The following is a 21478-nucleotide window of genomic DNA, read 5'->3' as shown; positions in this document are numbered from 1 at the left end:
GAAAGCGCACCCTACCCAAGGTCAACACCTCCACCCTATCCCCATAACCCAGTAATCCCACCCAACACTAAGGGAAATTTTGGACACCAAGGGCAATTTATCATGGCCAATCCACCTAACCTGCACATCTTTGGACTGTGGGAGGAAACCGGAGCACCCGGAGGAAACCCATGCACACACGGGGAGGATGTGCAGTCTCCACACAGACCCAAGCCGGAATCGAACCTGGGACCCTGGAGCTGTGAAGCAATTGTGCTATCCACAATGCTACCGTGCTGCCCATAATGTTTGCATATGGAGGAAAGCGAATCAATATCTTTTAAGGGATGCTGGGACACTTTCATACTACTTACTTTAAAATTTCCCTTCCTGTCTCCTGAAAAACAATTCACTATTTGAATTGATATGGTGAATTTACTAATGATCTGGGTAGCTATCCATATTGGGGCTGGTTTAGCACAGGGCTAAAGAGCTGGCTTTTATAGCAGACCAAGGCAGGCCAGCAGCATGGTTCAATTCCCGTACCAGCCTCTCCGAACAGGCGCCGGAATATGGCAACTATGGGCTTTTCACAGTAACATAATTTGAAGCCTACGATAAGCGATTTTCATTTCATTTCATTTGTTCGCATGCTGTTAGAGAAGTGTCTTTTTTTTTTAAGTCACATTTTAGGATTTGTAGCTCAAACGAAAAACTTCTTTTAAAAAGGTGAACAGAAACACTTGAAACTGTAATGAAGATTACTTTTATCACATTAGACAATTTAATTTTATTTTTTATAATACAAAAAAAAATGCATACAAAAAAAAATACTAGCTTTAAGTCTTTTCCTCACCGGTACCTCTAATTTGCACTGCTCTTGCAGCAGTCTTTTCCTTCTGTGAAGAGATGCGGAAAAGCGACCAAATTTTAGTCCTTTGCAATTCCATTCTAAAACTGACTACTTGGAAATTACACAAGAGAATGATCTGCTGACCTTTCTTGTCTTGTGGGGGGGAGCTTTATCTCATCTCAAACAGCTAAGTTAGTTCAGTCAAGATCAATAATCACAATATGATTCAGTATGAATCCATGTCTCAGCAACCCCTGGCAAGTACACTGGGTAAGGTAATGATTTCAAGAGCTAAAATGATAAAATACTTATTGTGCTATCTTAGAAAGAGGCCAAAATAGGCAAGCAAAAATATTCAGATGTTCACAGTATATAAAAACATCTGCCTGAATTCATACCCTATTACTCCAATGAATTAAATGCAGATCTAACGCTTGGCTTTTATTTTCCGTTTTGCTTCTTTGTGTTTCTTTCGGTATTCCTAAAAAAAAAGGAAATTATAAAACATCTTTGAAAAATATCAAGTGTTAGATTATTACCTCCACCCTGATCCACACACAAAGTGACTTGCTTATTGTCCAAAGAGGACCCCGATCTCTCATCAGTTAAGGTGGGACTTGCAATCATACACTTTTGCAATCCATTGCACCTTTGCTGGCTCTTTGAAAGAGTAATCTCAGTTTTATTGGTTTTCTCCTTCCACAGACCCATTTAAAATGTTATTTATCAAATATCTATTCACTGAGGACTTCCTGTGGCGGCTATGAAGAAGTAAGTCGCACATTTGGTGGCTCCCGCTCGGGTCGGACTTTTGGACCTTTTCCCCCATATTTTTTACTGAACTTGATTTGAAAAATTGATGACAGAGGCATCTGTGAACTGAATTCCCTCATCGGTGCATGGAGAGGAGGACTAGGAGTGCTCGCAAAGGCAGAAACAGAAGGACAGAGCAGGGGGCTGAAGTTGCATTGGAAGGAAGCATGGTGGAGGACCGGACCTCTGGCTTTTCGACCCAGCGGTCAACGGAGCAGTTGATGCAAGTTATCCAGCTGGGCTTCGCCAAGCAGAAGCAGGACTGCTTTGACCCAATTAAAGAGGCAATTTTGCGGCTGGAACTTGCATTGGATGCCCAAGATCGGGCTATCCAGAAAGTAGAGAAGGCTATAGCTGAACAGGAGGAACATCAAACAGTGGTGGAGTTGGAGGTGGGGATGCTAAGAGACCAGCAGAAAAGGCTCCTGGAGAAGGTGGAGGACCTAGAGAATAGGTCCCACCGGCAGAACTTTAGGATTGTTGGGCTCCCGGAGGGATCCGAAGGAGCGGATGCTGGGGCATATATAGCAACCATGTTCGAGAAGCTGCTGGGGGATGGGGCATTCCCCCGGCCCTTGGAGGTGGTCAGGGCTCACAGAGCGCTTGCGAGGAAGCCGTGAATGGGAGACCCCCCTCCCCCGAGTGCAATGGTGGTGAGATTCCACAGATATCTGGATAAGGAGCGCGTTTTACAGTGGGCCAAGCAGACACGGACTGCAAATGGGACAACAGTATCCTGCGGATCTATCAAGACCCGAGTGTGGAGGTGGCCAGGAGAAGAGCGGGGTTCATCCAGATCAGGTCGACCCTTTTCAAAAAAAAGGGTGAAGTTCGGGCTGTTGAACCCGGCACGCCTCTGGGTCACATACGAGGAACAACATTTCTATTTTGAGTCATCTGAGGAAGCTCTGAACTTCACGAAAAGGAAGGGACTGGTGTCGTCGGACTGAGAACTTTGAATTTTGCTGTAGCTGTTATGTTTCTCAAAAAAAAGTTTCTTGTTACTTGTTTTTTCGAATGTTATTTTTAATGCCTGCTGTATGGATCTGGGGCCAGCTGCAGAGCTGAGTGAGGTAAAGTTTGCATTTGCACTGTTGGGGGATGAAGGTGTGGTTGTTCAGATGCTGGATCTTTTGCTTGATGTTTTTTGGGTTTGTTTGAGTTCAACTCGGGTTTTTTTATCTGCATCGGACAATTGTGTTGGGATTGTTTTTCATTTGAATAAGTATGTATGAGCGGGGGGGGGAACAATAGGTGGGAGATTGTCTGGCGCCAGGGGCGAGGGCCACCAAGCTAGCTGGGCGAGCTAGCTTACGGAAGCATAGTGGGGGGTGAAGATGCTAAGCTTATCAAAGGGGTTGATTTATTTTGGGCTGTTACTGGGGGTGGGGGGGGGGGAAATGTTCTGCTGACGAGGGAGGGACCTTTGCTGAGGGACAGAGAGGGGGTCGGGGGCTGCCTGGGGGTGGGCCGGTGGAGGCGTGGGCTGGCGACTGGCCCAAGAGAGGGGATGGCTGATCGGCGAAGGGAGGGGGGCAATGAGCCCCCCCCGTCCAACTAGACTGATCAACTGGAATGTAAGAGGGCTCAATAGGCCGGTCAAGAGGGCACGCGTGTTCGCGCACTTGAGAGGACTGAAGGCGGATGTGGTAATGCTGCAGGAGACGCACCTTAAGAGTAGCTGACCAGATTAGGCTAAGGAAACGTTGGGTCAGACAGGTTGTTCACTCGCGACTGGACTCAAAGACCAGAGGGTCACGATCCTGATCAACAAGCGAGTGGTGTTTAAGGCGGTAAGAATAGTTTCAGATGGGAGAGGCCGCTACATTATGGTCAGTGGGAAATTGGAGGGTGTGCAGGTGGTACTAGTAAATGTATACGTGCCAAACTGGGACGATGTGGAGTTTATAAAGAGGATGCTGGGGAAGATACCGGAACTTGATTCGCATAAGCTGGTCATGGGAGGGGGACTTTCAATACAGTTATTGACGCTGGCTTAGACCGGTCAAGCTCAAAAACAGGCAGGGTGTCAGTAATGGCTAAGGAGCTAAAAGGGTTCATGGAGCAGATGGGGGGGGGGGTTGGACCCATGGAGATTTGGGCAGCCGAGAGTGAAGGAGTTCTCCTACTCACACGTGCATAAAGTGTACTCCCGGATTGTTTTCCTTATTCTGAGCAAGGCCCTACCCATACAGACATTTAAGGATTTTTATAGTAGGCTGTATGGGTCGGAACCTTCACCAGGGCCAGAGAGGATGAGGCACTTCCTAGGGGGGCTGAATTTCCCGAAGGTGGACGGGGATCTGGTAGGAGGGATGGGGGCCCCCGATCGTGATAGAAGATAGCGGAGGGTCTGAAGTCCATGCAGTCGGGCAAACCCCCGGGGCCAGACGGGTACCCAGCGGAGTTCTATAAAACATTCGCTGGGATATTGGGGCCACTGTTGATGAGGACATTCAATGAGGCAAGGGAGAGAGGGGTGCTTCCCCCAACAATGTCACAGGCCACAATCTCGCTGATTCTGAAGCGGGATAAGGATCCGGAGCTGTGTGGGTCCTGCAGGCCAATATCCCTGTTGAATATGGACGCCAAAATGCTGGCCAAAATTTTGTCCTCCAGGATTGAAGACTGTGTTCCGGACGTGATTGGGGAGGACCAGGCGGGGTTTGTTAAGGGAAGGCAGTTGGTGTCCAATGTAAGAAGGTTGCAAAATGCGATCATGATGCCCCCAGAAGGTAGGGAAGTGGAGATAGTGGTTGCAATGAACGCAAAGAAGGCTTTTGATCAAGTAGAATGGGAATATCTGAGGGAGGTACTGGGACGGTTCGGATTTGGACTGGGCTTTATTGACTGGGTCAGGTTGCTGTCTCAGGCTCCTGTGGCGAGCGTGTGGACGAATAGGACGACATCGGGGAACGAGACAGGGGTGCCCCCTCTTCCCACTGTTGTTCGCGCCAGCTATAGAGCCGCTGGCAATTGCACTGAGATCTCAAGGGGCTGGAAGGGGTTGGTCCGTAGTGGGTGGGTGGTGGGGGGGGGGGGGGGAAGAAAAGAGAGTGGAACACAGAGTTTCACTTTACGCAGACAACCTACTCCTGTATGTATCGCACCCAGTGGAGGGGATGGAATAAATCATGAGGATATTCTGGGGGAATTTGGCTGGTTTTCGGGGTACAAACTAAATATGGGGAAAAGTGAGATGTTTGCGATCAAGGCAAGGGGACAGGAGAGATGAGTGGGGAGAACTGGTGTTTAGAGTGATAGGGGGAAGTTTTAGGTATCTAGGCATTCAGGTGGCGCGGGAATGGGAAGTTACACAAACGTAATCTGGCCTGTCTGGTGGACCAAAGGAAGGACGATTTTCGGATGTGGGACACGCTCCCGTTGTCACTAGCTGGGAGGGTCCAGAAGGTGAAGATGACAGTCCTTCCGAGATTCCTGTTTGTGGTCCAGTGTCTCCCCATCTTTATTCCGCGGACCTTTTTTAAACGGGTTAACAAAGTTATCACTGACTTTGTATGGGCGGGCAAGACCCCGGGAGTAAAAAAGGGGATGCTTGAGAGCAGCCGGGGAGAGGGCGGCTGCCAAACTTCAGTAACTATTATTGGGCGGCGAATATAGCCATGATCAGGAAGTGGGTGGTGGAAGGAAGGTTGGCATGGGTGCGTATGGAGGCAGTTTTGTAGTATGTAAGGGCATCAGCTTGGGGGCGTTGATAAAAGCGCCTCTGCTGTTCCCGCTGGCACGGTACTCCACCAGCCCCGTGGTGGTTGCAGCCCTGAGAGACTGGGGGCAATGGAGGAAACATGTGGGAGCGGAGGGAGCATCGGTCTGGTCTCCAATCTGCAATAACCACCGGTTTGCCCCGGGGAGGATGGACGGGGGATTTTGGAGATGGCAGAAGGCAGGAATTGAGAGGATGGGGGATATGTTTATAGAAGGGAGCTTTCCTAGCTTGAGGGAGCTGGAGGAGAAATTTGGATTGGCGAGGGGAAACAAATTTAGGTACCTGCAGGCGCAGGACTTCCTACGCAGGCAGGTCTCAACCTTCCCGCTCCTACCACCAAGGGGGATCCAGGATAGGGCAGTTTCCAGAGTGGGGGTGGGAGAAGGGAAGGTCTCCGACATCTATAAGGGGGTCAGAGGTCACGCAGACTGAGGAGCTGAAGCACAAATGAGAAGAGGAATTTGGAGGAGAGATAGATGATGGTCTCTGGGCAGGTGCGTTGAGTAGAGTTAACGTGTCCATAACATGCGCCAGGCTCAGCCTGATACAATTCAAGGTCGTACACCGGGCTCACATGACAGTGGCCCGGATGAGCAGGTGTAGAAGACAGGTGTGCAAGGTGTGCGAAGGGGGCCAGCGAACCATGTCCATATGTTTTGGGCATTCCCGAAGCTTAGGGGATTCTGAAATGAAAATTTCATTTGATTGAGAGGGTCACGGTTAGGGTTCGCCCGGAGGTGGCAACCGTTCATCGACTTCTTTGCAGAAAATTAATCGTCAGCAGAAGGTTAGTTTAGTTTAGAGTAGGGGGTTAATAAAGGTGAGACCTGTAAGGGAGGAAGCAGGCTTTTTTGCACTATGTTTATAGACTTATGTCTATTGTTTATTTTGTCGTTGTTGTAAAACCAAAAATACCTCAATAAAATGTTTATTTTTTTAAAAATCTGTTCACTTACTGAATTATATAATCCCTACAATGCAGAAGGAGGCCATTCGGCCCATCAAGTCTGCACCGACCTCCTGAAAGAGCACCCTAACTCAGGCCCACCTCCCACCCTATCGCCGAAACCTAGTAACCCCACCTTACCGTTGAACACTAAGGGGCAATTTAGCATGGCCAATCCACCTAATCTGCTTATCTTTGGATTGTGGGAGGAAACCCACGCAAACAGAGGGAGAATATGCAAATTCCACACAGTCATTCAAGGTCCGAATCAAGTCCCTGGCACTGAGGCAGCAGCGCTAACCACTGTGCCACCACTTTTAGAAGGGGCCTTACTTTTTAGAAGGTACAATGGAATCAGCTTCAACCACTATTTCTGTTGGCATTCTATGTTCCCATGTTGGAACAACTCCACAGAAAACAATGGAGGGTGGGTGGGGTTGATGGGAATTGAAGAGATAGACCTCAGGGAATCAAAAGTCAAATGGCATCTTGTAAGCCAATTGCTGGGGTGAATATGAAGGCCAAAGTTCAGAAAGATGCCAAGGAGGACCAAAAACTAGAGTTGGCCAAGGTTCTGAGGCTGTTTTGGTAATCAGGGCCTACTGATTGTTTAGTCTGATTATAGTTAAATTTTGTCATAGGTTATGCTCCATGTTGAAGGTAGATTTAGAGAGAAGGTTTTAGACAAAGGGTATCCTGGCTCAGGTACCTGCACAGAGGCATATTTGTAGATATTGTATGAACCCGAATGTATGTAATTTTATATTCTAAAAATCACTATACGATCAGAAAGGACAGACATATATCTCCACTCTGTGTTAACGGCCATGTTAACAGAAGTTCGGAATACTAAAAACACAAAATGGCTGTTAATTGAGTTAGCATTCCTGAACACAATTAGCTGGGTGAGTCGCAAGCTGGTATAAACAACAGACAATTACAGACAGAAGGAATGTTCAGGGATATAACGGTGGCTGATACCAGCAAATGATCTAGGGTCTTAAATGGAAAATAGACATGTGGAATTAAGGGAGACCACAGAACAAGGTGCATTGGAGACTCAAGGACTCCAGATGGAGACAGTGAAGAAAATTTTAGCGAGGTACCATGAGTCGTGTCCGCGAGGTCATGGGCTGATCACGTACAAACCCACCTTACGTAATGCCAAATTTCATTGGATACGCGACGAACGTATGTAATCTATATTCGATATTATTGGACAAAGTCCAGCCGTAATGGGCTGCGTAGATGTTTTGTATAAGAATGGATGTTTTCCTCTGTTCGCGGGAGAGGCACTGGGCTTTAACAGATGCCATCGCCTTGCCAGCATAATAAATGGTTTGATGTGAGGACCAGCCCTGAGCACTGAGTGGTTTCTTTGCGATTCTCTCCCACTAACAGTCACATTGGAATTATATTTTTGGATACTATTCAAGTTGTATATACATCAAAGCTTGAAAAAGAAATGAGAGGCTAAGGCTGAAGACCATGTGCTGGAACATGAAGCAAACTGAAGATCTCGATTTCCATAAATCTGTCACATTGAATGGTCAAATTTAGAAGCCAGTTCAGTCAAATGACTAAAGGCCAATAGAGATATGAAAACAAGGAAATATTTGTGGAAGAAAATATATACTTTAACAAAGAAATCGGAAAGGAAAGAGGAGCAGCAATATTGACAAGAGGTACTACTACAGCATTAAAAAGTAGGATACCAGTAAGAATGAACATGCAGTAGAAATGTCATGAATAGAACTCTGGAATAGAAATGGTGGGAACTGTTTAAAGCCCTCCAAATAGCACTGATGAAGTTGTGGGATACATTAACACAGAGGATCCATGAAGCTTATTGCAAAACATTTTGTTAAGGCGAGAGAAAATTCTCCATCTTTTTACCGGCCCCCCCAATCACCTTACATTCCAGGCAACCAATTGAATCGGGGGTCTCCCCCTTCAACTTTCTCTCCCCCTCTTCCCCAGCCCCAATAACCCAGAGTTAGCCATTTCTACCGTAAAGGATTCTCAAGTGCCTGCCCAGAGGATGTCGGCCCAAGGCCCATCCGAGATGGCCACCAAATCAACCCAAACAATGAAACAAAGACAATCCTATTGTCACCGTAAGAAAACTAATCCGCCTACTTGATTCAAACCCCATCCAAACATCCCTAGTGATCACATTCCAGATACCAGTACCCGTTCCTAACCAACCCCACCCCAACCAGACAAAAGCGCGAGGCTCATCGAACCACTAAAACCGGTCTAACAGGCTGCAGGCCCCTCTGCCCACCTTGCTCCTGTTCACTAGCTAAAACTTTAATGATAACGAGGTAGCCCCTCCCTAGGGCCGAAAAAAGTGTCCCTACATGTCCTGGCTACTGAAATACAACAAAAAACCCCCACAGAAATTCAGCACCCCTTTCAAAGGTACCTTCCACTGGGGGCCATATATTTCCAAAAGAGAAATATTGCCGTAAACAATATCCACAAAACCGTTATCCTCCCACCCCCCACTGCACAACATGTACAAAACAACCCAATTCCAACCCAAAACACAACAAAACAAATACATCCAAAATACTGAACATAAAATACCCCCAAACCCTTCCCATAAATAACCATAAACAAGTCCACACAGAGCCCATTTAACTCGACCCTAGTCCATGCTCTATAACAAACACTCTGCCTCCTCTGAAGCACCAAATTTATGGTCCTTTGACCCGAAGATAACTTGGAGCCTCACAGGGTACACCACTCCAAACTGCACTCCACTCTTGTATAACAACTCTTTGGCCTTATTTAAAAAAATATATATTTTTATTCTCCTTTTACACAATTTCTCCCAAATTTACGCTCACCAACAATAAGCAGTAACGAATACAATGTCAATCCCCATATCAACAACAACAATCCCATGCTCCCACCAAACAGCAGCCCGCATGTTAACATTAACAAATGACAAAAAGGAATCTGGAATCACCCACAGTCCCCATTAACACATACAGTCTCCCTCCTCCTAACCGTCCCAACCCCGCTAATGTTCGATGTTATTCAATTCTTGAAAGTGCATACTGAATAACGCCTATGAATTGTAGAACCCCTCCATCCTTCCCCTCAGTTCAAACTTAACCTTCTCAAGAGTTAAGAATTCCAAAAGGTTCCCCCAACAGGTCATCCATCAGCCAGGGTACAGGGTGGAGAGGTTGCTCACCATCCCAACAGGATCCGCCTTTGGACGATCAACTAGGCAAAGGCTACAACATCTGCCCTCTTTGACCTTATTAAAGATTGCTCGCTTCTTCGCCAGCTCTGCACCGAGACCCCAATATATTCTATCATGGCTTCCTTCCCATCTCCGGCCACACTTCAGGGCCCACTCCTTCTCCTGGAAGCTGTGGAATCTGGCTATTGCCGCTCGTGGTGGCTCGTTTGCCTGAGGCGACTGCCAGAGTGTTCAATGGGTCCTATCTAACTCTGGAAGGGACCCCCGTACCCCCTCCCTCACCACCTTATCGAACATTGGGAGAAGTACACATAGAACAGACAGTACAGAAGGAGGCCATTCGGCCCATCAAGTCTGCACCGACCCATTTAAGCCCTCACTTCCACCCTATTTTCGTGACCCAATAACCCCTCCTAACCTATTTGGACAATAAGGGCAATTTAGCATGGTCAATCCACCTAACCTGCATGTCTTTGGACTGTGGGAGGAAACCGGAGCATCCGGAGGAAACCCAGGCAGACACGGAGAACGTGCAGACTCCGCACAGACAGTGACCCAGCATGGAATCGAACCTGGGACCTTGGCGCTGTGAAGCCACAGTGCTAGCTACGTGTGCTACCGTGCTGCCTTGGGGTAAAGATGGCAGATTCCCTTCCCTAAAGGACATAGAGTGAATCAGATGGGTTTTTACAAGAATCGATGATCGGTGTCACGGTCACCACTACTGTGACTAGCTTTCTGATCCAGATTTACAAATGGAATTTAAATTCCACCAGCTGCCATGTGGAATTTGAATTGATGTCCCAGAGTATTAGCCTGGGCCTCTGGATTACTTGTCCAGTGGCATTACTACACTATTGTCTCCTAAGGGTGCGGATGACACTAAATAAGGTGGCACTTTAAAAAGTGTGGATGAGAACAAAAAGTTTCAAAGGGACATTGATAGATTAAAAAATTAGGAAAAATTGCTGCAGAATTAAGTACAATGTGGGAAAGTGTGTAGTCATCAATTTTAAACCTTAAAGATAGATCAGAGTATTTTCTAAATAGCGAACAGCTAAGAACAGACATACCTGAGCAAAGATATTTAGAGATCAATATTGAATTCACTTAAAGCTGGTGGATGGATAAAAAAAGGTTTAAACAAAATTTAAAAGGTGAATGGATGTTGAACTTTATCTCATGAAGGCTGGAATACAAGGGGTGGATTTTAGGATATGGCTGCCAGAGTTCTGATTAGACCATTTCTGGGGATCTGCATTCAGTTCCAGGCATTTCAGGAAGTGCAACACATACTCACCAGAACCTTACTGGATTTAAAAAGGTTAAATTATGAAGACAGCTTGCAGACACAAAGCTTGTATTTCATTGAATATATAACTAAAGGGGTGATCTAACTGAAATGTTAATGATACTTTGGTAGAGTGGAGAGAGAGAAAAAGAATTTCCCCTGTTGGGAGAATTCAGACGAAGGGGATATAACATTAAAATTAGAACTAGGTCATTCAGGGTTGAAGAAAGGAAATACCTCTTTGCACAAAGGTTGGTGGAATTTTGAAACACTCTTCCCCCCAAAAAGCTTGATCTAGGGCAATTAAAAATTTCAAACTGAGATTGATAATACTTTTGTGTGGCAAGGATATTTATAGCTACAGAACAAAGGGAGCCAATATACAGCTCAGCCATGATCTAACTCAGGGGTGGGCAAACTTTTCCGTGCAAGGGCCACATTCAGAAATTCACAATTTTAAAGGGCCGCATAGTATATTAAGTAAAATAATTAATATTTAAAATAGCCAAAATAAAAGGTTTTTAAAGAAAAAAAAAGCAATTAATTTTTATTAATTAATATTTTAAAGTAGAAACTTCACATGAAACACATGTTGTGTCGAGCAATGATCAGCCTACTCAAGTCAACGTATCCACCCTATACCAGTAACCCAACAGCCCCCCCCCCCCCATTAACATTAAAATTAAAAAAAAATGTTTTTAAAAACAAATTTTTTTTTTTTTAATGACTTGATCTTGGTGGGCCGCATAAAGACCTTTGGCGGGCCGCATGCGGCCCGCGGGCCGTAGTTTGCCCACCCCTGATCTAACTGATTGACAGAAAAAGTTTGAGGGATTGAATGGCCTATTCCTATGTTTGTGAAACATCTAGAATAATAACTGGATGATAATGATGACCTGCATTTATCAAGGCTAATTAGCCCCAAATTCATTTTACAAATTTGTAAAGGTTTAAATGTAATTTTAATTGATATGGCATACTGTGTGAGTGTCAATTATCGGTTATGCAATTAGATCAAGTTACTGATGTTTTATGAAATTCACTTACCTCAATTAGTAAAGTTCGCTTTTCTTCCCAGTTACTCCTTTCATCTTCAAGGTCTGTAGTTCGACAAAATAGTTTAGGGCCATCTAAGTGCAACAAAGAAACAAGTCTTGCTGAACCATAATCTATTTATAATGCATCCTAGAATTGTAAAGGCATAGAAAAGCAAATTAACTAAAATAATCCTGTATTATAATCCAATAACATTAGTATTAAGGTGTATTCATTTTACCTTTTAGTCTTTGGTCATCTTTGAAGAAGAAAAATAAATTGACTTTCTTCTCAGGTAATGTTACTTCACTGTAAACAGAACAGTTCAAAACAAGTAATTGAAATATGCAAATACTTAACCAGGTCTTAATTAAAATGATGAAATCTAATTTAAGAGAAATTCTGAATAAAAACAGAAGCTTTAAGACATAATTTTACAAATTATTGAAGACTTACCTCAAAAATGAGTGCTATCATAGAATTTACAGTGCAGGAGGCCATTCAGCCCATTGGGTTCACTCCGGCCCTCGGAAAGAGCACCCTACCTAAACCCACATCTCCTCCGTATCCCTGTAACCACTTAACTTTTTTTGGACACTAAGGGCAATTTAGCATGGCCAATCCATCTAACCTGCACATCTTTGGACGTGGGAGGAAACCAGAGCACCCGGAGGAAACCCAGACAGACACGTGGGAAAGCGTGCAGACTCCGCACAGACAGTGACCCAAGCCGGGAATCGAACCTGGGACCCTGCAGCTGTGAAGCAACTGTGCTACCCACGGTCTTTAATATATATAATAGATTTTTAAAAATACTTAATATCTGAATGAAAGCAGACATACGTGAATTAACTTTCCTGCCCTATCACTTTTATTTTGTTTAATTAGTAAGAATGATAGTACTCTAAGTCTATGTTTAAATTAATCTCCAAGCTTGAGTTACTAGTATTCACTATTGAAGCTCAAATGTTTTGCTGCTGGAGGTTAATAGTATTTGTTCAATACTGTCACATTAAAATGCACTGTTTCTTGAAATGCAAAGCTATCCCATTTATGCTTAAACAATACTTTTTAATAAAAGTTGCAACAGTAGTTCATAATGTACACAGTAAGTAGTTGAGGCGAAAACATGGTGTCATTTCAAGAAGGAATTAGATATTGCTCTTGGGGCTCAAGGGATATGGGGGGGGGGGGCGAGAAGGCAGGATCAAGGTATTGAACTTGATGATCAGCGATGATCATGATGAATGGCGGAGCAAGCTAAAAGGGCCAAATGGCCTCTTGCTTCTATTTTCTATGTATGCTTCTTTCTATGAATTACAGAATGCTAACGATGCTTTATTTGCATAATTACGATTGTTATTGTGACTGTGATAGCATGAGCAGTAAACTAAAGCAATTTATTTGCAGAACAAATTAAGTGTAGGTAACATTTTGGTGAGTAGGATAGACAGATAAAAATCATGATTGAACAAATAATAAAAAAAGTAGTCACTATGAGCAATTTCCAGGCAATCCTAAATCAAGGGGGAGTAAAAAGACAAGTAGTTGTTATAGGGGATTCTATAATTAGGGGGACAGATAGTATCCTATGCAAGCCGGATCGGGAGTCTTGCATGGTGTGTTGCCTGCCCGGTGCCAGGGTGCGGGACATCTCTGACCGGCTTGAAAGGATATTGGAGCGGGAGTGGGAGGATCCAGTTGTTGTGGTCCACGTTGGGATTAACAACATAGGTAAAGCTAGGGTGGAGGACCTGTTCGGGGACTATCAAGCACTAGGAAGAAAACTGAAATACAGGTCCTCAAGGGTCATAATCTCCGGATTACTGCCCGAGCCACGTGCCAATTGGCATAGGGACAAGAAAATTAGGGAAGTAAACACGTGGCTAAGGGATTGGTGTGGGAAAGAGGGATTCCACTTCATGGGACATTGGCATCAGTTTTAGAACCGGGGGGATCTGTACCGTTGGGACGGTCTCCACCTGAAACGATCTGGAACCAGTGTTCTAGCGAAGAGGATAAATAGGGTGGTCAGTAGGACTTTAAACTTCTGAGTTGGGGGGAAGGGAAAGTGAAAGCGACAGGGAGCATAGAGTTAAATGGCAAGATATGCAGGAGGATAACATGTAGGCAGGTGGATTTAAGCTTGAGGCAGACTAGGAATTCAACAAAAAGGAAGGATAACTTTGGACATCTTAGGACTTCCAATATCTGTAATGATAAGAAAGTTAGCATTAAGGCACTTTACCTGAATGCTTGTAGCATTTGTAACAAAGTGGACGAACTAATGGCACAGATCATCGTGAATGATTATGATGTGGTAGGCATCACAGAGACATGGCTGCAGGGGGTTCAGGACTGGCAGTTAAATATCCAAGGATATACAACCTATCGAAAAGACAGGGAGGTGGGCCGAGGGGGTGGGGTTGCCTTGTTAGTTAAGAACAAAATTAAATCTATGGCACTAAACGACATAGGGTCGGATGATGTGGAGTCTGTGTGGGTAGAATTGAGGAACCACAAAGGCAAAAAAACCATAATGGGAGTTATGTACAGACCTCCTAACAGTGGTCAGGACCAGAGGCGCAACATGTACCGGGAAATAGAAAAGGCATGTCAGAAAGGCAAGGTCACGGTGATCATGGGGGACTTCAATATGCAGGTGGATTGGGTAAATAACGTAGCCAGTGGATCCAAAGAAAAGGAATTCATGGAATGCTTACAAGATGGCTTTTTGGAACAGCTTGTCATGGAGCCCACAAGGGAGCAGGCTATTCTGGACCTAGTGCTATGTAATGAACCAGACTTTATAAAAGATCTTAAAGTAAGAGAACACTTAGGAAGCAGCGATCATAATATGGTTGAGTTCAGTCTGCAGTTTGAAAGAGAGAAGGCAAAATCGGATGTAATGGTGTTACATTTAAATAAAGGTAATTACGAGGGCATGAGAGAGGAACTGGCAAAAATCGACTGGAAGCAGACCCTAGTGGGGAAGACAGCAGAGCAAAAATGGCAGGAGTTTGTATGCATAATTGAGGACACTGTACAGAGGTTCATCCCCAAGAAAAGAAAGATTATCCGGGGAGGGCTTAGACAGCCATGGCTGACAAAGGAGGTCAGGAAATATATCAAAGAAAAAGAGAGATCCTATAAAGTGGCCAAAAGCACTGGGAAATCAGAAGATTGGGAAGGCTACAAAAACAAACAGAGGTTAACAAAGAGACAAATAAGGAAGGAGAGGATCAAATATGAAGGCAGGCTAGCCAGTAATATAAGAAATGATAGTAAAAGTTTCTTTCAATACATAAGAAACAAACGACAGGCCAAAGTAGACATTGGGCCAATTCAAACTGATTCCGGAAGGCTAGTGATGGGAGACGAGGAAATGGCTGGAGAACTTCTTTTTTTTTAAAATTTAGATTACCCAATTATTTTTTCCAATTAAGGGGCAATTTAGCGTGGCCAATCCACCTACTCTGCACATTTTTGGGTTGTGGGGGCGAAACCCACGCAGACACGGGGAGAATGTGCAAACTCCACACGGACAGTGACCCAGAGCCGGGATCGAACCTGGGACCTCAGCGCTGTGAGGCGGTTGTGCTAACCACTAGGCCACCGTGCTGCCCTCGCTGGAGAACTTAATAAGTACTTTGCGTCTGTCTTCACAGTGGAAGACATGAGTAATAGCCCAAAAATTATAGAGTGTCAGGGGGCTGAGTTGAGTATGGTTGCCATTACAAAAGAGATGGTGCTAAAAAGCTAAAAGGTCTTAAAATTGACAAATCTCCTGGCCCCGATGGGCTACATCCTAGAGTTCTGAGGGAGGTGGCTGAAGAAATAGCGGAAGCGTTGGTTGAGATCTTTCATAAATCACTGGAGTCAGGGAAAGTCCCGGACGATTGGAAGATCGCTGTTGTAACCCCCTTGTTCAAGAAAGGATCAAGACAAAAGATGGAAAATTATAGGCCAATTAGCCTAACCTCGGTCGTTGGTAAAATTCTAGAATCGATCGTTAAGGATGAGATTTCTAAATTCTTGGAAGAGCAGGGTCGGATTAGAACAAGTTAACATGGATTTAGTAAGGGGAGGTCGTGCCTGACGAACCTGTTAGAATTCTTTGAGGAGGTGACAAGTAGGTTGGACCAGGGAAACCCAGTGGATGTGGTCTATCTGGATTTCCAAAAGGCCTTTGATAAGGTGCCACACAGGAGGCTGCTGAGTAAGGTGAGGGCCCATGGTGTTCGAGGTGAGCTACTGGCATGGGTTGAGGATTGGCTGTCTGACAGAAGACAGAGAGTTGGGATAAAAGGTTCTTTTTTGGAATGGCAGCCGGTGACCAGCGGTGTCCCACAGGGTTCAGTATTGGGGCCGCAGCTGTTCACCATATATATTAATGATCTGGATGAAGGGACTGGGGGCATTCTAGCGAAGTTTGCCAATGATACGAAGTTAGGTGGTCAGGCAGGTAGTGCTGAGGAAGTGGGGAGGCTGCAGAAGGATCTAGACAGTTTGGGAGAGTGGTGCAGGAAATGGCTGATGCAATTCAACGTGAGAAAATGTGAGGTCTTGCACTTTGGAAAAAAGAATCCAAGCATAGACTACTTTCTAAACGGTGAGAAAATTCATAAAGCCAAAGTACAAAGGGATCTGGGAGTGCTAGTCGAGGATTCCCTAAAGGTAAACATGCAGGTTGAATCTGTGATTAAGAAAGCGAATGCAATGTTGTCATTTATCTCAAGAGGGTTGGAATATAAAAGCAGCGATATGCTACTGAGCCTTTATAAGGCTCGGGTTAGGCCCCATTTGGAGTACTGTGTCCAGTTTTGGGCCCCACATCTCAGGAAGGACATACTGGCACTGGAGCGTGTCCAGCGGAGATTCACACGGATGATCCCTGGAATGGCGGGTCTAACATATGATGAACGGCTGAGGATCCTGGGATTGTATTCATTGGAGTTTAGAAGGTTAAGGGGAGATCTAATAGAAACTTACAAGATAATACATGGCTTAGAAAGGGTGGACGCAAAGAAACTGTTTCCGTTAGGCGAGGAGACGAGGACCCGTGGGCACAGCCTTAGAATTAGAGGGGGTAAATTCAGAACAGAAATGCGGAGACATTTCTTCAGCCAGAGAGTGGTGGGCCTGTGGAATTCATTGCCGCGGAGTGCTGTGGAGGCCGGGACGCTAAATGGCTTCAAGGCAGAGATAGATAAATTCTTGATGTCGCGAGGAATTAAGGGCTACGGGGAGAATGCTGGTAGGTGGAGTTGAAATGCCCATCAGCCATGATTGAATGGCGGAGTGGACTCGATGGGCCGAATGGCCTTACTTCCACTCCTATGTCTTATGGTCTTATTTAGATATGGATGCATATAAAATTCAACAAAAGTGAGGTTAATTTCAAATACTGATTCTGAAACAACACAATGCTAAATGGCTGGCTCTAATCACTTCTTTCATATCAAAAGCCTAATAATCCTGTCTTAATTTGAAACATGCCTTCATTATTTTTGCTTGTATGACAATTTAAGTATCTTGACAAAAATTTAAATTGTGCCCCATTTCACAATGGTGAAAACTGTTCAGCAAAAGAAAAATGGTTCAGAGCAATTCCAATTTAAATAAAATACGATCAGCTTTACTTTTTTTCAGTGTCATCTCCACAATCTTCCAAATCTTTCCCTTCATCCTCATCTTCAGAGCTGTCATGCAATCGAGGATCTTCTTGCCACGGAAATATTGTTATATTCTTTGACTCGATTTTATAGAATTCTGAAACAAGTAAAAAATAAAACACAAATTGCCACTTTAGAATGCAAAATATTTAGTATGCAAAGTATTGCAGTGGAATAGAAGTTTCATTATCATTTTCTAGCGAGTCCCCAGAATCATCAGTTTCACTGAACAGAGAAGGGTATATACAAGTGAGTTCAAATAACTATTTATTTTTGTTGTGGCGATGATACTTCCAATTACCGTCATATCTCAACCAATGCCACTGTGAAAAATCAAGAGGTACATGAGCTAGGGATGATTCTTCAGACATACAACGATGCGAACATGTTTGTGTTTCGAAGGGTGGGAACTACAGAAATTTGTTTCAAAAACTTTGCAGTTTTAATGGCGGTCAGGAACTTCTGGCACCCTCACAGACACAATTAAACTTGGAAATACAGTCAATGCTGTCTGTGATTCCCTGCTGCTCCACAGGATGTGCCGTTGAAATCCCCGTGGAAATAAATCTTTAGAAATCACTTGAATTACCTCAAACCTTCATTTTATGCTATTAGCTTCATTATAAAAATGCTTGCAATTAGACCTCGTTGAATGGGTTTTAAATGACATGGAAAGTTCATAATTACTTCTGAGCAATTTCTTTGGCTCTGAAAAACTACATTTATATTTGTTGTCATGCCTAGTAAAGGCATGATGCCAATATATTTTAAAAAGTGAACACAGAAGCTGTTAAAATGGCTGTAGCTAACCATGTAACCGTTGGCATTTGAACTGCAGACAATATAATCTGTGGCAAATCTTATGAAGTGTGCTCCAAATCTACAAGCAATGGGGAACGCAGACAATTCATCTCCATGTTTCTCCAGGAAACGGATCCCATTAACCTTTCATCTTTTTGTTATGGCCCCTCATCTAAACACAAATACCGTGGTTGTTTCAAAGTGTGAAATTCAACAATACAGAATGTTTATTGGCCTAACACACCACCTTATTTGGAAAAAAAACTTTGACTTGTAATAGGTCACAGGGGTGAGACAGCAGTGTTTGTTGTCTGCTTCTAAAACAGCAAGAATCAGCTCTGTAGAGAGAGAGAGATACATCAATGGAAAGTCATTGAACCATTTGAAAACAACTAAGCAACCAAATTAATGAACAGCAATCCATGAAATTGGGAAAATGACTTTCTCCAACCTGTTCCAACTTCATTAATCTGACAACCAACCTCCCAGCAATTCAACTACAAGAACTCAATATGAGCAAAGCGAGATCTTCCCGGTACACCCACGGGGGGGGGGGGGGGGGGGGGGGGAGTAGAAGAGAGCACTAACGGGACCGCCGTTTAAACAAGCCCGACACAAATTCCGCTACTTGGGGATCCAAATATACCGACTGGAAAGGGATCCACAAATGGAACCTCACCAGTTTGACAGAGGAAGTAAAAAAGGACCTGCAAAGATGGAACACACTCCCACTCACCCTCGCGGGGAGAGTCCAGACGATCAAAATGAATGTGCTGCCCAGGTACCTCTTCCTATTCAGATCCATCCTGATCTACATCCCCAAGGCCTTTTTCAAAGCACCAGACAAACTAATCATGGCGTTTGTATGGGGGGGGGGGGGGGGGGGGGGGGGGAAGAGAGAAGAATGCTAGGATCCCAAAGAAGGTCTTGCAAAAAACAAAATCCGGGGGGGGGGGGGGGGGGGGGGGGGGCTTGCCCTCCCAAACCTACAACTCTACCACTGGGCGGCGACGGCTGAGCGTGTAAGGGGATGGATCAAAGAGCCAGAAGCCAAGTGGGTGCGTGCGGAGGAGACCTCCTGCAGGGGGACCTCACTCCAGGCCCTCGCCATGGTGGCACTGCCATCCCCACCCAAACAACACTCCAGCAGCCCGGTGGCAAAAGCCACCCTCCAATCCTGGAACCAACCATGGCAGCAATTTGGCCTGACCAAAATGTCAGGTAAAGCTCCCATCTGCAACAACCATAGGTTCACGCCAGCGCTGACGCCACCTTCAAAAGGTGGGAACAGGACAGAGGGACACTGACAGTCAGGGACCTATACACGGACGGCAGGATCGCAACACTGGGCTAACTAACAGAGAAATTCCAGCAAGCCAGGTTGTACGAGCTAATTAAAAAACTTCCTTCGAAAGGAGACAAGGACATACCCACAACCACCACGACTGGAAGAGTTACTAGACGTAAGCATACTAGACAAAGGAAACTGTAGCAACATGTACGACCGACTGGTAGAAGGGGCCGACACCGTACTGGATGCAACAAGGAGGAAGTGGGAGGAGGACCTGGGGATCGAAATATAGTAGGGACTCTGGAGCGAAGCATTGCATAGGGTCAACTCCACCTCCACGTGCGCAAGGCTCAGCCTGACGCAACTAAAAGTGGTACATAGAGCCTACTTAGCAAGAACCTGTATGAGTAGGTTCTTCCCAGAGGTGGAGGGCAGATGTGAACGGTGCCAAAGAGGCCCGGCCAACCACGCCCACATGTTCTGGACTTGCCCCAGACTTGTGGAGTACTGGGCAGCCCTCTTCGAGGCTATGTCCAAAGTGGTGGGGGTGAGGGTGGAGCCATGCCCGAAAGTGGTGGTCTTCGGGGTTTCAGACCAGCCAGATCTATTCCTGGGGAGGAGGGCGGACGCCCTTGCCTTTGCCTCCCTGATTGCCCGCCGTAGAATCCTGTTTGGCTGGCGGTCAGCAGCACCACCCAAAGCTGCAGACTGGCTGTCCGACCTCTCGGAATCTCTCCAAATGGAGAAAATCAAATTCGCCATCCGAGAGTCAGACGACGGCTTCCACAGAACGTGGGAGCCGTTCACCCAAGTGTTCCGGGACCTGTTCGTGGCCAACAAACAAGCAGAAGAGCAGCCAGGTAGCCAAGAAACGGGAAAGTAGCCAAAGCATGAGAGGGAGAGATAGACTGGGAGAGGGACAGCTAAATCTAAGAGGTTGGAAAGGCGAACCACAGGGCTGGGGGGGGGAAGGAGGCAGAAGCGGGGAGAGGGGGGCAGAGGGGAGAGACAGGGAACAATAAAGGAGAGCCAGGGAAGGGGAGGGGGAGGCAGGGAAATGTTAACAAACTTGGCATCCACAGAAACAGAGAAAATGGGGAAGACGGGAGGGCGGCAGAAGCGGAAGTGCGCACGAGACGACAACGTCAGTGAAATCCGTCCGGAAGAAGCAAGGGACAACACCACGAACGGATGCCTACATATGTGTGTAAATAACTTTGCCAAGGGTACAGAGCTGCCGCCGTTGAGCGGGGGCACAATACCGTCCGCTGACTTCGCGGGGACAATTAACACATGAAATACTTGCTGCTGCATTAATTTAAATTGGTCCAACCACTGGAGGTGAGAAAACACACATGCCCACCTCAAACACAAATTCTGTCCGTGACATGGCCGATTGTCAAATTCTTCCATTATAATATATCGCGCAGATTTTAAAAAAAGATAATAGAAAATATTTAGTAAAGTTTGTTTCTGATATTTGGAGCTGGATGAACTTCGGATCATTCGGGAGGCGGAGGAGGTTATTGAGAGGAGTTATAGGGAGGTAGTCACACCTCAGGTAAAAGAAGAAGGTAGATGGGTTACCGTCAGGGGAGGGAGAGGGAACCGGCAGGCAGTGCAGAGATCCCCTGTGGTCGTTCCCCTCTATAACAAGTATACCGTTTTGGATACTGTTGCGGGGGACGACTTACCAGGGGTAAGCAATAGGGCACAGGTCTCTGGCACAGAGTCTGTCCCTGTTGCTCAGAAGGGAAGGGAGAAGAGGAACAGAGCACTTGTCATTGGGGACTCCATAGTTAGAGGAACAGACAGGAGGTTCTGTGGGAACAAAAGAGAACGGTTGG

General features: G+C 45.4%; 1 protein-coding gene across 2 annotated transcripts in view; it reads right to left on the bottom strand.

The window, feature by feature from the left end:
• Nucleotides 1-734: 734 nt before the first annotated feature.
• Nucleotides 735-21478, bottom strand: part of nol8 (nucleolar protein 8) — a 73838-nt gene continuing 53094 nt past the window's right edge. For both annotated transcript variants that reach the window (XM_038812592.1, XM_038812593.1), the window contains exons 14-17: nt 17507-17636; nt 12106-12173; nt 11877-11959; nt 735-1313 (exon numbers count right to left, since the gene is read on the bottom strand). In XM_038812592.1, the coding sequence (XP_038668520.1) occupies nt 1260-1313; nt 11877-11959; nt 12106-12173; nt 17507-17636 (335 nt within the window). In that variant the 3' untranslated portion in view covers nt 735-1259. The remainder of the gene's footprint in view (nt 1314-11876; nt 11960-12105; nt 12174-17506; nt 17637-21478) is intronic.

This window comes from Scyliorhinus canicula, chromosome 11, assembly GCF_902713615.1.
Source record: "Scyliorhinus canicula chromosome 11, sScyCan1.1, whole genome shotgun sequence".
Lineage (NCBI taxonomy): Eukaryota > Metazoa > Chordata > Chondrichthyes > Carcharhiniformes > Scyliorhinidae > Scyliorhinus > Scyliorhinus canicula.
Note: the sequence above shows the minus strand (reverse complement) of the source record. Positions and strands in the feature narration are given on the sequence as shown.